The 15,640-nt window shown below is 46.3% G+C and overlaps 2 protein-coding genes across 2 annotated transcripts in view; both read right to left on the bottom strand.

Annotated features, from left to right (window-relative positions):
- Positions 1 to 6,652: 6,652 nt before the first annotated feature.
- Positions 6,653 to 8,641, bottom strand: LOC119320423. The gene is made up of 2 exons (XM_037594521.1): positions 8,557 to 8,641; positions 6,653 to 7,528 (listed from the first exon to the last, which is right to left on the bottom strand). Exons 1-2 carry the CDS (start codon positions 8,588 to 8,590, stop codon positions 6,933 to 6,935), a joined length of 630 nt encoding a protein of 209 aa, XP_037450418.1. The 5' UTR covers positions 8,591 to 8,641; the 3' UTR covers positions 6,653 to 6,932.
- A 4,832-nt stretch (positions 8,642 to 13,473) lies between these two features.
- The window catches only part of LOC119326710, a 2,670-nt gene continuing 503 nt past the window's right edge, over positions 13,474 to 15,640 (bottom strand). Inside the window, exon 2 of the mRNA XM_037600332.1 lies at positions 13,474 to 14,331. Coding sequence (XP_037456229.1) covers positions 13,619 to 14,326 — 708 coding nt within the window. The 5' untranslated portion in view covers positions 14,327 to 14,331 and the 3' untranslated portion in view covers positions 13,474 to 13,618. The remainder of the gene's footprint in view (positions 14,332 to 15,640) is intronic.

Genomic DNA, 15,640 nt, shown 5'->3' on the forward strand with positions numbered 1-15,640 from the left:
GTATTAGAATTACTTCGATGCTCTTAAAATCCAACATAGTTACTTGGGAGATGAATTGGTGCACGTTACTGATAATTCTCTTTATGTTTGTGCAGAAATATATTTGTTCATCATTTCAAATGTAAATATCAATATTCAATATGATCTTCAAAATCAACATTTAAATGTAAATGTATTGTTCAGTATTTCAAGTTGTATCTTCTATTCATTCATACAATATATGCTTTTATTTGAATCTGCTTATGGAAAGCACAAAGTCCCACAACAACACGCGGGGTATCATCTAGTTTATGAATAAAGGGTTACACTTGCAAGCGTAGTGGGGGCAGAGTGTAGTTTCTGCACTCTGCAACGTTGCAGATCATGACACCCACTCAATTTGTGTCAAACTATGGTTAGTGCGCAATCTGCTCCACTTCCCCACTGACCAATCGATTCATTGATTATTCTCAAAAGGCCGCATGCCTGGCGAAACTAGGGGGATTTACAATTTGGAGAGGAAAGGGAATGTAGGAGCTAGGCTAGACGACGCCCTTTTTCCAGATCAATGCATGAAACGGGCAAATAACAACAACCTATGTGATGTACTTCTAGATCCAACTGAGAAGTCTTCAATTCGTCAATTTCTTGTGGTAGTTTGTTTAGATGGCACTCTTCAATTCGTCAGTCTGTCTTGTGGTAGCTATGATGCGCGAATTTGAGCTCTCTCAGGTCGTAGACTTCTTATGCTTTCAGTCTACTCTGGTCTGCCATCCTCGGGTAGGCCCGATTGCTTGTAACAGTCCATGTTGACTTGCGCTTTGCTCCGTTTATAATAAAATGGAGCGGGGGGAAACCCCTTTTGATAAAAAAAAACTGAGAAGAAGCGACCATGTTCCTTATGTCATGTGGTTCATAGCTGGGTCTATGGGTGGGAACCTAGGCAATCCTCCTACTGATGGAACCAGCTGCCATGCCTTACGTTGAGGAAAACTTGATCGCAGATTATTTGCCACGGTGCAGGCGGCAGTACCTCCTAACTTCTTTTCCCTTCCCATGTTTGTGTGATTTATTGGTCTTGCACATCTACACATGGTATGAGGAAGAGAACACATTCGGGACCTTGAACACCGTGAGAGATCTGACGTAAGGCGGCGACAACGGCATGAGGGAGACGATGCCAGAGGCTGTAGATTACTGAGACCGAAAATCGGAGATTGAGGGGACATGCGTGGTGCGGAGGTTCTTTTGGCAGCACGTGAAAGAGGCGTACGCGTGGGGAGTAGGAGATAGGACTCTTCCGATACTTTATCTAATGGTTGTCAATAATTAATATGGAGACCGGATGGACAACAATAAGCATAAGGATTGACGTGGAGATTCTATTGGTGCTCCGAGTTAGTAGATATATTATATTGGCGGATTTTAACCATAATAACTTGGTCTTACCAGATTAACGACTCGTATTTTATGATTAACTTGGGAATTTTAGGCAGTCTCTAATTAGTATAGGTATAGATAGATGGAAGCAAGTTTGTCGATCGGTGGAGTTTGAAGGCCTTGGGATTCATAACCTTCAATTGCTTAATCATGCCTTGTAGTTTAGCTGATTGTTAAAAAAACAACCGCGCATGCATCCTGGAGACGTCGAAGCGTTTTCTCTCCTGAGGGGCGACTCCCAGGGCGACTGAGGGGCGGCGCGGGGCCGGTGTTCTCTGTCCCAGGACGGCGCCGGAAGGTGTCGTGGCTGGTTTTTCTTGTCCCAGCGTGCTGCCGTGAGGTGCCGTCGCTGATTTTATCTCTCTACTACGGGTTCTGCCGCCTTGCTGCTGGAAGCCGTGATAGATCAATCCGTCTGCTCAATCGATTGGACCGGATGAACATATCAAGCAGGATGCAGTAACAAGTCCGACGCTAGATCAGACGCATGTGTTGATCATCTCCTGCATGTTTTGTCTCCACGACATCGGGACTTCTTCCACTGGCTAGTTGTGTATGGCTCTCCTGCGGTATACACACTAGGCACGTGTTGTTGATCGGATCGGAAGCTACCTAGGGATTTCTCCAAGGTTCTCTGTCCCGGCGCTGCTTGTTGCAGCGATCGGTTTTCTGTCCCGTCGCTCGTTCCGACGGCGCTCAGTTCTCGGTATTGGCTGATTCATCAGCGAGATTTTTGCAGTCCCACTCTCCATCTAATTGGATTCTTGTGAGTCTGACATCGGCGGGCCGTCTCGAGGGGTGCCGCCGGGATCAATGAATCTCATCAGTTGGAACTGCTGGGGAGGGGGAACGCCCGGACAGTTCGTGAAATTGCGACGATCTCCCAGTCGCATTCCCCCAAGCTGATCTTCCTCTGCGAGACAAGGCAAAAAGCAACAAAGATGAGGAGGATACGAGCTTGTACTGGTTTGAAGGGTTTCGTTGGTGTTGACAGTAATGGTATGAGTGGTGGTTTGGCGCTTTTTTGGCATGAATCTTATGTGGTAGAAATTCTGGGCACGGAGGACAGATACATCGATGTGTTAGTCAGAGAACACGCGGATGCAGCTCAATGGAGGGTTACTTTTGTGTATGGCGAACCGCGGGTCGAGAATCGTCATCTCATGTGGTCCAAGCTACAAGGTCTAAAAAGTGTGAATGATCGACCGTGGTTAGTGATTGGCGACTTTAATGAAGCCTTATGAGACTTCGAACATCTTTCTGCTTCACCAAGACCGGAACAACAAATGGTAGCTTTCAGAGATGCTTTAGAAGTGTGCGGTCTGGTCGATCTTGGATTTTCAGGTATCCCGTTTACATATGACAACATGCGCGGAGGGGCAGCTAATGTTAAGGTTAGGCTTGATAGGGCCACGACAACGAATGACTGGCGCAATCTTTTTCCTTTCTATACCGTCAAGCATGTTATCTCACCGTGCTCTGATCATGTGGCGCTGGCCCTCCAGGGCGCCCCAGACGTGGGTCAGCGAGGACCAAAAATAAGACGGTACGAGGTGTTTTGGGAACGGGATGTGGAACTTCCAGAAGTGATTAAGGAAGCTTGGAATTCGGTTGGAAGTGTAGATAATCTGGACAAGCTACAAACTGCCTTAAGGAAGACTCTGGCAACTCTCAGCTCTTGGGGCAATAAGAAATTTGGTAACATATCTAGGGAGTTGGCCAAGTCACGTACTCAATTGGAGGAGCTTATGAGCATGAATGCTGGCAGACAAGATATAAGGAACGTTACTGATAAGATGAATGAATTGATATATCAGGAGGAGATGATGTGGTTGCAACGATCCAGAATCACATGGCTAAAAGAAGGGGATCGTAACACCAAATACTTTCAAAGTAAAGCTGTTTGGCGAGCACGTAAGAATAAAATACGTGCGCTAACTGATAGTATTGGAGTGGTTCACTCAAATTTTGAGGAGATGGCCGCCTTGGCGAATGATTATTTTCAGGAAATTTTTTCAGCTGATCTGTCGCTGGATGCTTCATGGGTGATTGATCTCTTAGAACCAAAGGTGTCAGCCCAGGACAATGTGCGCCTTTGTTCCCCTTTTGATGATAAGGAAATATCTGATGCTCTTTTTCAGATTGGGCCATTAAAGGCCCCAGGGCCTGACGGTCTACCAGCGAGGTTTTTTCAGCGTAACTGGGATGTGTTAAAAACCAGTGTCATAGCAGCGGTGAAGGAATTTTTTGTCACCGGAATTATGCCGGAAGGAGTAAATTTTACTTCTATTGTTCTTATTCCAAAAATTCCTAACCCTACTAGTTTGTCTCATTACAGACCTATCAGCCTATGTAATGTTATATACAAGGTCATATCCAAGTGCTTGGTGAACCGTACGAGGCCTTTACTTGACGATATCATCTCTCCAGAGCAAAGTGCCTTCATTCCAGGGCGTATGATTACAGGCAATGCTCTTGTGGCCTTCGAGTGTATTCACCATATTAAGCAAGAGAAGGATCCAACAAAAAGTTTCTGTGCCTACAAGTTGGACCTCTCAAAGGCTTACGATAGGGTGAATTGGAAGTTCTTGAAGCAAGTGATGCAAAAGCTGGGTTTCTCTCAACGATGGGTGGACTGGATAATGTCTTGTGTCACATCGGTGAGATATTCTGTCAAACTTAATGGGACCCTCTTAGATTCGTTTGCACCGTTGCGTGGTCTTCGGCAAGGCGATCCTCTATTCCCCTTCTTGTTCCTTTTCGTGGCAGATGGTCTGTCCGCTATTCTGAAGCATTATGTGTCTTCTGGTGATATATCTCCGATCAAGGTGTGTAGAAGAGCACCGGGTATCTCACATCTCTTATTTGCTGATGACACCATGCTTTTCTTTGAGGCTAGCAGAGCCCAGGCTGAGAAAGTTAAATTGGCTTTGGATCAATACGGGGTAGCAACGGGACAATCTCTTAATTTTGATAAGTGTTCCATCCTCTTTGGTATTGCATGCCCCGAAGATATTCAGGAGGAAGTCAGGGGGGTGCTGCATGTTACTAGCTTAGTGTTTGAGGAGAAGTACCTTGGCCTTCCAACTCCAGAGGGTCGCATGTCGAAAGGGAGATTCCAAAACCTTCAGATGAGTTTAACCAAGCGTTTGGTCCAATGGGGAGACGGTCACCTTGCCCAACCGGGGAGGGAGACTCTTATTAAATCTGTTGCGCTTGCTCTTCCTACATATATGATGGGTGTTTTCAAGATTCCATTCTCAGTGTATGATGAATTACCACGGATGGTACGTGCCTTTTATTGGGGTGCTGAAAAAGGTAAGAGGAAAGTACACTGGCGTGCATGGGAGGATTTACAACAACCAAAGAGTAAAGGAGGTGCCTGGTTTAGAGATTACAGAATATTTAATCAAGCCTTATTAGCACGACAAGCTTGGAGACTGATTTCAAAACCTGATAGCCTGTGTGCACAAGTGCTCAAAGCCAGGTACTATCCGAATGGAAACATAGAGGATACTGTCTTCTCCGGCAATGCATCTTCTTCGTGGCAAGCAATCAGCTATGGCCTTGATCTGTTAAAAAAGGGCTTAATCTGGAGAGTGGGGAATGGCAGAAGTATTCGTGTGTGGCGCGATAATTGGATCCCAAGACCCTTCTCCTATAAACCCATCACCTTACAAGGAAGGTGCAGAATCCGATTCATGTCTAGTCTACTTAATGATAATGGCTCATGGAATGTTGGGCTGTTGCAGGAGTATTTCCTCCCGGCTGATGTAAATGAGATACTGAAAATAAGGGCGTCTCCTAGGCATGAGGACGACACCTTGGCTTGGGGGCCGGGCAAGTTTGGCATTTTTTCGGTCAAGAGTGCATACCAATTTGGTTTTGAAGAGGCTCACAGGAGTTCGGCAACGGGCTCTAGCTCGCGACCTAACGGCCGGCGCTCTTGTTGGAAGCTCATATGGTCTTCGGATGTTCCTCCTACGGTCCAGAATTTTGCGTGGCGGGTTGCTACAAATTCGCTGCCAACATGGTGCAACAAGTACAGGCATGGACTTGAAACAAGTAACCTTTGTCCGGTATGTGCTAGTGAACCAGAGGACTGCTACCATGCTCTCTGTCGCTGCTCCTTTGCGAGGATCTTATGGGATGCAATGTCTGAAGTTTGGCCTCTCCCATGTTTATCTACCCTGCAAATTAACGGGGATGAGTGGCTGTTGCATGCACTTGAACCGCTACAGGAGATTGAGAGATCTATGTTATTGCTATCCATGTGGAGGGTATGGCATATACGCAATGAGGTCGTACACCATAAACCAGCCCCGCCTATGGAAGCGTCGAAAAGATTCTTGGTAAGCTACTTGGACTCTTTGATTGGTATTAAAATTGATCTCTCTACTGATCCACGCAAAGGCAAGTCTACCATCACATATGAAAGACGGAGTCCGCATATGATAATGGAAAAAAAGGTTACTAAGTGGTCAGCGCCAAAGTCCGGATGGGTGAAGCTTAATACTGATGGGTCTTTTGCGGACGACGGAACAGCTGGCGCTGGAATGGTCCTACGTGATGATAAGGGAGCGATAATTTTTTCCTCTTGCAGGCAATTGTTCTCTTGCCGTGAGGCACTGGAAGCTGAGTTATGTGCCTGTATGGAAGGTTTGTCCTTTGCCATCCAGAGAAGTGAGCTACCGGTGATCGTGGAAATGGACTCAATTGTGGCGGTGAAGATGATTCAAGCTTCGGAGGTTGACCGATCCATTTACTCGTCCATCATAAAGGAGATTAAATATCTTTTGTCTCTTCGTGAAGTTTGTATTACTCATGTAAATCGTAGCCAGAATAAGGTTAGTGATAGCCTAGCTAATTTTGCTCGTATTGAGGGTAGAACCATGACTTGGTTGGGCTCTGGACCTCACGTATCCATAGAGTTGGCTGCGATGGACTGTACAAGTGTGGAGATTGAGTAATATAAGTTTTTTTCACCCGCAAAAAAAAAACATCACACAACAATATGTATTGAATTTTCAATGAGATGTTTGTATCTATCTTTTCTTCCATATATATCAAAATACTTGTACCTCTTTTTACGTACTCCCTCACTCATATGCGATCACAAACAATGCCTGTGTATGCCTGACATAAAGGAATCAAATTGCATTCTCATGCATAAAAAGGGGAGTTTCTTCTAGAGATTGCCATCATGTCTGACTTTATTGATTATAGGCAATGGTACATCATCCATAGGATTTTTCAGAAGAAAACAAGAGGGCTCATCGACCCAAATACATGGCATATTCTTCTGTAAAAATACAAATTACTAATCTCTTGGGTAAAAAAACCAATGTTCTCGCGCGTTTATAAATCAAAGATGGGCCCCAACAATACCAAATATTTCTTCTATGAAGACATACGTTGTAGGTAGACGAGCTGATGTAAGGAATTTTCTTGTTGTTTCTTCGGTAAAATCTTCTCCCTTACCGCAATGTTTCTTTGTAGCAATAAACCAACCATTAAGGCTTTCTGGATCGAATGCATCTTCGGATCAAACTAACAAACCAAGGCAGCAACATGTACGAAATGTTGACTACAAACACAGCAACAACGTAAATCACTCGACTAGGGCTGTCCCACGTGCCGGCGACATAACTGGTCCCCAAGCTCAAAAAGCAAAGAACTACAAGGCCGTTTAAAACATGCTTTTTCATGGCATCAGGCTGCTCGCTATTTGTGTTTTCGCTATTTTGGTTTTTGGCGAGCATTGCAATGATCATCAAGGACGTGAAGAAAGCGGTCGTGTTGCTGTAGTAAAAGGCCAAGTACCTCGTGGGAAATTTGTCGCGCATAACCGAGATGCCAGCGACATATCCGTTTGTCTTGTCGTCTGCAGCCCAGAAACCACCAGGTGGGGTAAGCCCCACGGTGAAGGTGACCGTGGCAGTCAGTGACGTCAGGAGGAGTAACCAGGAACGGTAAGCTTGCTGCTTATCTTCAGCGAGCCTGCCATTGTTAGGATTCGTATGTACTCCATTCTGAACACCGTTCATAGCTACTTGTGTTGTGGGCGGAGGATGATTGACTCGTGCTATTTCTATTTCCGATATATTCTCTGCAACAAACATCGGGCACCTCGATTAATTAGTGACTATGGTTTTCTTGAAGGGGAATCACAGGGACACAATTAAGAAAATCCACATATATTTGCTTGCTTGATATAAGCTTGAAAATAATTACTATGAAGTTACTGATGAACAAGCTTTCTCCAATTTTAAAGTCTGTTATTTGTCCTACTTATACCTTTCTTCAAGAATTAACATATTGCAGGAAGGGTTTTAATTTCAAGTTGAATGGATGCAAGAGGGAAGAACCAAACCAATTGCAGTAAATGCCAACCTAATATCATTTTATTTGATACCCTATATACCTAAATAGTTAACCCATATATACTACCTCTATCATCTTAAAATGCATACATGCCACCTCATCAAAGACCCGCCACAACATGTATGTGATTTATTATTATTATTAGTTGATCCCATACACACATCCCACCTCACCACACATGGCACCTCATCAAAGGCCCCCCTCAACTTGCATGGAAAAAAGTTTTCCATTATATTATGCCACTTATATTCGAAATATTTTTTGACTACACAACTATGCATGTTTCATATGATCAAATCACTTAAATATATTGGAATTGATTCCCCTAGAAAGTGTGGGGTATATTCTCCAGTTAGCATAGAGTTGGCTTTTAAATAATATGTTTATATGTGGATTTCGCAAGATGCTCACTTGCATCCTTAATGCTGGATATACTACGGTATTAAGCATGTGATTGAAGAGTAAGAAGTTACCGACAAGCTTACAACCCTATCGAGACGTGTATAGTAACAAAACAAAATAAATAAATTACATGCGAACATGTGTGCTAACATGCGAGGCTACCTATAAGAACTCATTAATAAAGCCGACTAAAACTTGGTTAAGTCTCAGTCGACTAAAATTTAGCAATCCCGATAAATAAATTACATTACAGGCGGTGCGAGGCTCGCAAGCACTCATGCAGCTAGCTTGTGCAAAACGTTGGCACCACTGGCCAAAAGAGACATGATCAAGGAGAGAAAACAAGATCACCTCCATTCGAATGCGTCGGGGGAGAGGAAGCCATTTTTGCCGGGCGGGCGCGTGAGCAAGCTGTGAAGAAGTGCGATGGAGTGGGGTGCTCAGCTGGCTGGCTCATGGATGGGGTTTAAGAACACATGTGCAGCGCCACGGCATCCACACACTTGCATGTCATTCACCTGGAGCGAAGACCTCGACCAGAGTCCGTCAACCGCTACTTCTCGCTGTTTGAGCTCGACGGGTTTGTTGCTTGCGCCACGGTCCAGCCTGCCTCCAAACCCAGAGGACTCTAGCCATATAAATTTATTTTGTCCGAGTTAATATTGCCGCGTCAAAGTCGGAGTCGTCTCTCCGCGGTGCCAGGCGTGATGACGGTGATGTTGTGGGCGACACCAGTGCATGAAGTTTCTTGTGGCATATGTTGACCTTGTCTTTCCCTGTGACGTCGCCGTCCCGGGGTGGTTTTAGCAGATTGTTCATATTACTCCCTCTGTAAAAAAATAAAATATAAGAGTGTTTAGTCCACTAATACTTACATACTCCCTCCGTAAAGAAATAGCGTTTAGATCAATAATAGGTGCTTAGTTATGTAGTTTTAGTTAGGTGTTTAAATACGTAGTTTTTGTCCCGTTGGCTGGGGAGTACCATGTTCTGCCCAAAAGCTTTTGCCCAGCCAACATGCATGGACGTTGTCATGCACGTACGCCCCAGTTATTTCTATTTTCTCCTCCTACAAGTTAGAAACTCCAACATTATTTTTCCCTCCCTCGCGGCATGTCCAGCCTCCAACCACAAATGAATCCAGAGATCTAATTTTGTCCTAGCGAATATTGCCGTGTCTAAGTGCATGTGTGGCTTGCTGCGTCAAAGTCGAGGTCGTCTATCCGCGGTCCGAGAGGTGATGACGGCGATGCTGTGGTTGGCCCCATTTTATGAGGCTTCTTGTGGCATGTGTACAGTTTTCTGTTTGCCTGTTCCGTCATGATTTTATTGTGGTTTTTGCCTGATTTTCCTTGGTAGATAGGTGTTTATGTTGATGTCCGTCTAGTTTTTGTCTAATTATAATCAGCCATTTCTTCTTATTATGATGCAATGGTGGGGCTCCTATTTAGCTTGTCAGCTTCAGCGAAAAAACCTTATGGCATCTCCACAGAGGGCCCTCAAACTGCCCACGTCCTTATTATGATCCAATGGTGTTATGTACATTTTTTTCCATTCAATGCGGCATTCATCCGTTCAGGGACCGGTTTGGACAACCATTTTCCCACAAACTGGAAACAAACGAGGGGATGGGGTGGGGGGCTTTGTGGGCGTCCGGACAGTTGCCATGCATGCGTCTGACACCCCGGACCCACTCAAAACCCTCTCCTTGCCCGCGCCCTTTCCCGTACAGAGCAGTTGCCACACATACAAGTCGGTCGGCGCCGCTCTAGAGGGTCAATGTTGCATTCATGCCGGCCTAAAACGGACGCGACCTATCATTGGAGCCTGCATTGAAGCAGCGCGCTGGTGGAGAGCAGCCGCCTGAGCCACGTCCCGGTGCATGAGCCTTCTCTCCGCATTAAAACGTCACCCATCCATCTGCCTCCCTCCATTAAACAAGTGCGGTTGCCGAGGAACCTACTTCGGCGCCTGCATGTGAGCTCCAGCCGCCCGTCCATCCGTCTGCGGGCCAACAATAAACACCCCGCTGCTTGGCCTGACATCTACCTACTATTTATACATGGGCAGGCCCGACAACAGCTGAATCCACACCTCCGTTTCGGATCTCCTCTGTGCACCACCCCCGCCATGGTCTCTAGGTACAAAGCCAAGTGGGGGTGCTTCTCCAATGAACAGAAGCAGGAGCTCTCCGGCATTGCGTCCGGTTAGCGGGCTTGCCGAGCAAGCCTGATAGAGTCTAGCTTGCCAACAAGCTCTCCGGAGGGCAACGGCGTGGATGAGCCAACGGATGAGGTGTCTAACGACGAGCTAGCGCTACCGTCCTTGATGCTCCATGCCAACATCGCCATGGGCGAGGTGCGGGCACACTTCATCGACATGGTGGTAGAAGAGCTGGAGGCGGCGTTCCGGCAGACGCAGGCCGACCAGGGGTACAACCTCTGGCTCCTCAATGAGCACCGGCTCACGGAGGAGCAAATCGCCCGCGGCCAAGCGAGCGACAATATCGTCATAGCATGGTGGCCGATGTGACTGAGCAGAAGGCGTTGTTCCTATCGTACTGCGCCGCCCGCGACATCTGCCGTGAGTCCACTGTCTTGGAGTATACGTCAAGTCTGGGGCACCTGGAGTGGCCCAGGATAGAACCAAGAAGACGTTTCTCAGGCCAGCCCACCAGGCCGGGAGTCGGTATGGTGAGGGACCCCCTATCCGGGACATTATCAGGGCCGCCAACGGCTTGGATTGCCCCTAGGTCGCAGGCAGGGGCGGCGCCGGAGAGAGGGTGGAAAGGGGAATTAGGTACCTCATTCACCATGTTGAACTGTGAGATGTTTCTTTTGTTTCATCGTGATGTATTTTGCATCAAAGACTGCATGAAATTTGTATTTGAGTTCAAAAATTTGTGGCTTATGTTTTCATCTTAGAAAGGCAACCGACAAGAAATTATTGTTGTTTCTTTGAGTGGACAAGAAACAAGAAGTTATAGTCTGTTAGTAGAGTCAGGTCTCAAGAAAAGGTCAGATGCATGTCATTAAGTTAATCTTAGTCTCCTTGAGAATAAATTGATGAACAGAGAGGAATTTTGCTGGCTCTGTAGTCTGTAATATGGATCTAAGTTGGCTTTGGATAATTGGATGGCTATTTTCTTCGCATCACCCAAAGTTGGCGTTGGGTACTTGGGTGTCTGGCTTCTTTGCCCTCGGCCAAATATTCCTTTAGTCACATCAAGCACCGATCAAACAAATTTGTTATCACTAACTTGAAAAAACTCCATTCTTTACATATATGTACTGTTGATTCGGCAATGATATATCTTTACCTGCACATTTCCTGAACTGGTAGTTTCATTATCATGTACTGTCAGGCATCTTATCATAATCTAATTTCCCTGTAGAAATGCTAACAGAGCCGTAGGCTCCATCTGAAATGATCGTGTCCATGTAACACGTTTCTCGTATACTCCTGTCCGGAAATACTGGTATTTCCGGATGGAGAGAGTAGGTTTTACAAGCGACTTGTTTGTCCTACTCACAATGTATTATTGAATTCTGTTGTACACAGATGTTCTCAATTATTTTTTGTTACCTTTGTTTAATTAGTGGTCTGATCTGTGACTAGACGCGCTATGCACACTTGCAGATAATATATGTTTAGCGTATACCTTGTTTAACCTACAAACAAAGAGACTTGTAATAAAACTTACGAGATCTACAAACAAAGATACTTGTAATAAAACAAGAAGCTACGCATGCCTCGATTAAATTAACTCTTGTTGCGGATGTCTGATTGGTGAGTCAAGACTGCAGAGTATACGCCCCCAATGTATAGTACTTTGCTGGCTGAAGGATCGGATGCATCAATTTTTTTTAATTTTTTTTAGAAAAGGAGGATGTACCCCCGGCCTCTGTGCATCTTGACGATGCATGGAGCCATATTATTAATTATTCACAAAGACCATCTTGACAACACTGTTGCTACTCCTATCTCCATGATGAAGGCGTGCCGAACGTCCAGGTCTAATACCAAACAGACATCGCACCAAAGCCTAACATCTAAGGCCGGGTGTCCCATCCAAGCCACTACCTGGATTGGGCCCCACACCAGTCTGGCACACTCCCAGTGAGCACCACACGCTGCAAGGGCCGTCACCTCCATCTTCCCTCGGTCCATCCTCAAAGCATAACTGGTGCACCAACCTTGCCAGGCCTCTCTGCCATCGACGCCACCTTGACGCCAGACAGTTTCCTCCTCCTGCGCGAGTCCATCTCCTCGCATCAGATGCCGAGACTCAACAGCGCCACGCCACTGAGAACCGCCACCATCAATGTGAAAGATGAAGCACCGCTCCACCAAAGACGCCGGCCTCCGGTCCCTCGAGCCCGTGTGCACCTCCAAGAATGACGCCCCAAGGAGGAAACGACACCAGAGAGCCGCTGTCATCCGATCTACTGATCTAGGGTTTCCCCCGGAGGTAGCAGAGAGTGACCTTGAACTTCTCCACGGCGATGCATTTAGGAAGGGAACGACAGACAGCGTGGCCATCGCCGGCCTTGGCAATAGCCAATAGCAGGTTTTCACCCAGAGCTGATCGAAGACCTCCATCTGTCGTGCACGGACCGCCGTCATCCCTGCCAGGATCTCAACGAAGACTCCAAGGAGTGGATCAGCGCCACGGCGTCGTCGTCGTTGTGGATGCTGTCGTCGGCCAAGGGTTTCCCACGGTCCCAAGAGCTCCACCATCCAATCACTGCCCACCACCCGGATTCGGCGAGCAAGGCCACACCGAAGCCCAGATCGAGCGGGATAAGGTGAAGGAGATGAAGCTGGCGCAGGTCGATTCAGATCTGGCGGCTGGCCAACGGAATCACGGCCGCCATGAGATCCCACCACCGGGTCCTCGCCGCCCACGCAAGCCGAGGAAGATCGGCCACACACCCGCAGCCACCCTCCGTCTGGGAAGGCACCGCCCACCTTGACCGGGTCCGCCACCCCGGCACACCAAGCTCTCCGCGCGAGGAGCAGCCAGCCCCGCCGCCATCTTCCTCGACGCGGCACGGGCTTGCCGGAGGCTATCTCTGGTGGCGGCGAGATCTGGAGAGAGGGGAAGGGGGCTGGCGGCGCTAGGGATGGGGCCGCCCGAGTCGCCCCAAGAGGAGCGACGCGGGGGCGGGGGCGATGCTTCAGGATATCCTATGCACCGAGAGATGCATACTTATTCCCCCCTCTCCTCCTCCTCCAATGCATCAAATTACATGACCATTAATTACAACTCCATGGTGTCAAAATAGTAGCATGTGCAGCAAAAACAGGGCAGGGATTTACAGATACAAGACGGGGTCTGATACCAAAATTTTGTTCTAACATAGCTCACTCACAGCAACAAACCGATGGTTCCGGGGATCGATCTTTCACTTTATGTAGCACGGCGTTGCATCCAGACGATGAAGTCGAGAACCCAGTGCATGGACATGTAGCAAATGACGACCACAAACATGACGATGTTGTAGACCCCTCCCCTGGGGCTGACCCAGGTGCCGGTGATGTAGCTAGTCCCCAAGGTCACGAAGCATAGGCCGACAAGGGCTACGAAGAAACGGTTCTTCAGCACTACCGTCTCCTTGTTGTACACGTTCTTGGCGAGCATGCCGATGATCATCAGGGACGCGAAGAAGGCGGTGGTGTTGCTGTAGTAGAATACGAAGTACCTGCGGGGGAACTTGTCGCGCATGATCGAGGTGCCGGCGATGTGCCTGTTTGCCCTGTCGTCGGCGTCCCAGAAGCCGCCGGGCGGGGTGAGCCCTGCGGTGAAGGTGATGGTAGCGATCAGTGACGTGAGGAGCAGCAGCCAGGCCCGGAAATCCTGTTGGTTCTTCTTTTCGGAAATGGAGTTGGTGGGCACCAGATTCTGATGGAGGCCGTCCACGGCTACCGCCGCCAGCCGGCCGTCGCTGGAGGGGACGAACAACACCGGCATGCCGTTGGCTCCTTTTATTGCCTTGAGCAAATCATCAACCGACATGTGTGGGCGTTGATTGTCAACGGTGATGATCTCTTGTGGCTGAGGCTGCGACGAATCTCCTGACGAGATCCCCACTCTGTTTGCCTTTTCTGCTTCAGACATATTCTCTGCAATAACAAACATCAATAAGCTCCATCATATTGCAATTAGGTTTGCAGTTAAGTCTTCAAGGTCCTAATTTATCCATTAGAGCAATTCTATTTTGAAGGATCTTAATTGATTGGATCAAACGCAACTACTGCGTTTTATATTGTTATAGAAAAGCCATAGTAAAGGCACATCGCAATAAGTGTTCCTACTTATATCATACTCGTACTACACCCGAGTTTACAAAAAAACAAAAAAAAATCAATATCAAACTTGAAAAAAAAAATTATGAAATTTTGCGACATGAAACATGATAAAAGGTTTTAGGTTGCTGCAAAATTTCATCCACAAATAACATTCAAGGAGCTCTTGACAAAAAGACAAAATCGTGTACTAAAAAATGCAGAAAACATTGACCTGTGATTTTGTTATTTTTGGTGAGAGCTCTTCGAATGTTATTTGTGGATGAAATTTTGCATGTCTAGAACATTTGTTCATGTTGTGTCACAAAAACTCAGAATTTTTGGATCATGTTTGATACGTGTTTTTTCAGTTTTTTTTTTTAAATTTGGGTGTACTACATCTGAGTGTAGCCAGACCTTTCCATTATATCACTATGCCAACTATTTCTCTGCAAAAAGAACCTCTACATGAGTTGGGTCTTTTGACTCCCGGGATCCATTTCTAAACGTAAAAGAAATAAATTTAGATGTTTTAAATTCATTTTTAAAGCCACCACATTTACACGCACAATGTTCTCTGCAACATGTGGGCGTCGTACAATTTTATTTTGTAGATCTATAGTAGAAATAGTGCATATATTATTTATCATAGATCACACATTTGTCTTTTTATGTAGTCCAGGAATAAACATACACTCTCATAAAATTCTAACAAGCACATAATGAGCATCGACACACGCACCAAAATAAATTCAGAATATTCTATAACTCAAAAATGTTTTTCAGATTTTTCTTTCTTCTTCTTCTAAAACAAGCTTCCATGGGGCCTGGCCGGCCGGGGCCGTATGCGTATTCTGATAACTACATCAACTATAGATTATGAGTCTTCACAACTGCCTTTTTAAACTATAGGCTATGATTATTGTGAAAAGAAAAGGGTGCTTGCTAGCAGCGACAGGCCGAATCCTTACTCGTACAGATCTAGCCAGATCGTCTCGATCACCTATTCGGAATTCGAAGCCTGCGAGAGAACTTGGCCGGCTTCTATGGAGTATTAATTTAGTCAATCACTTTCTGGCTGCTTACGAACAAAGATATGCAACTTGTGTAATTTCATCACAATCAACGAACTCAACCTATTTATAAG

Source organism: Triticum dicoccoides, chromosome 6B (assembly GCF_002162155.2).
Source record: "Triticum dicoccoides isolate Atlit2015 ecotype Zavitan chromosome 6B, WEW_v2.0, whole genome shotgun sequence".
Classification (NCBI taxonomy): Eukaryota; Viridiplantae; Streptophyta; class Magnoliopsida; order Poales; family Poaceae; genus Triticum; species Triticum dicoccoides.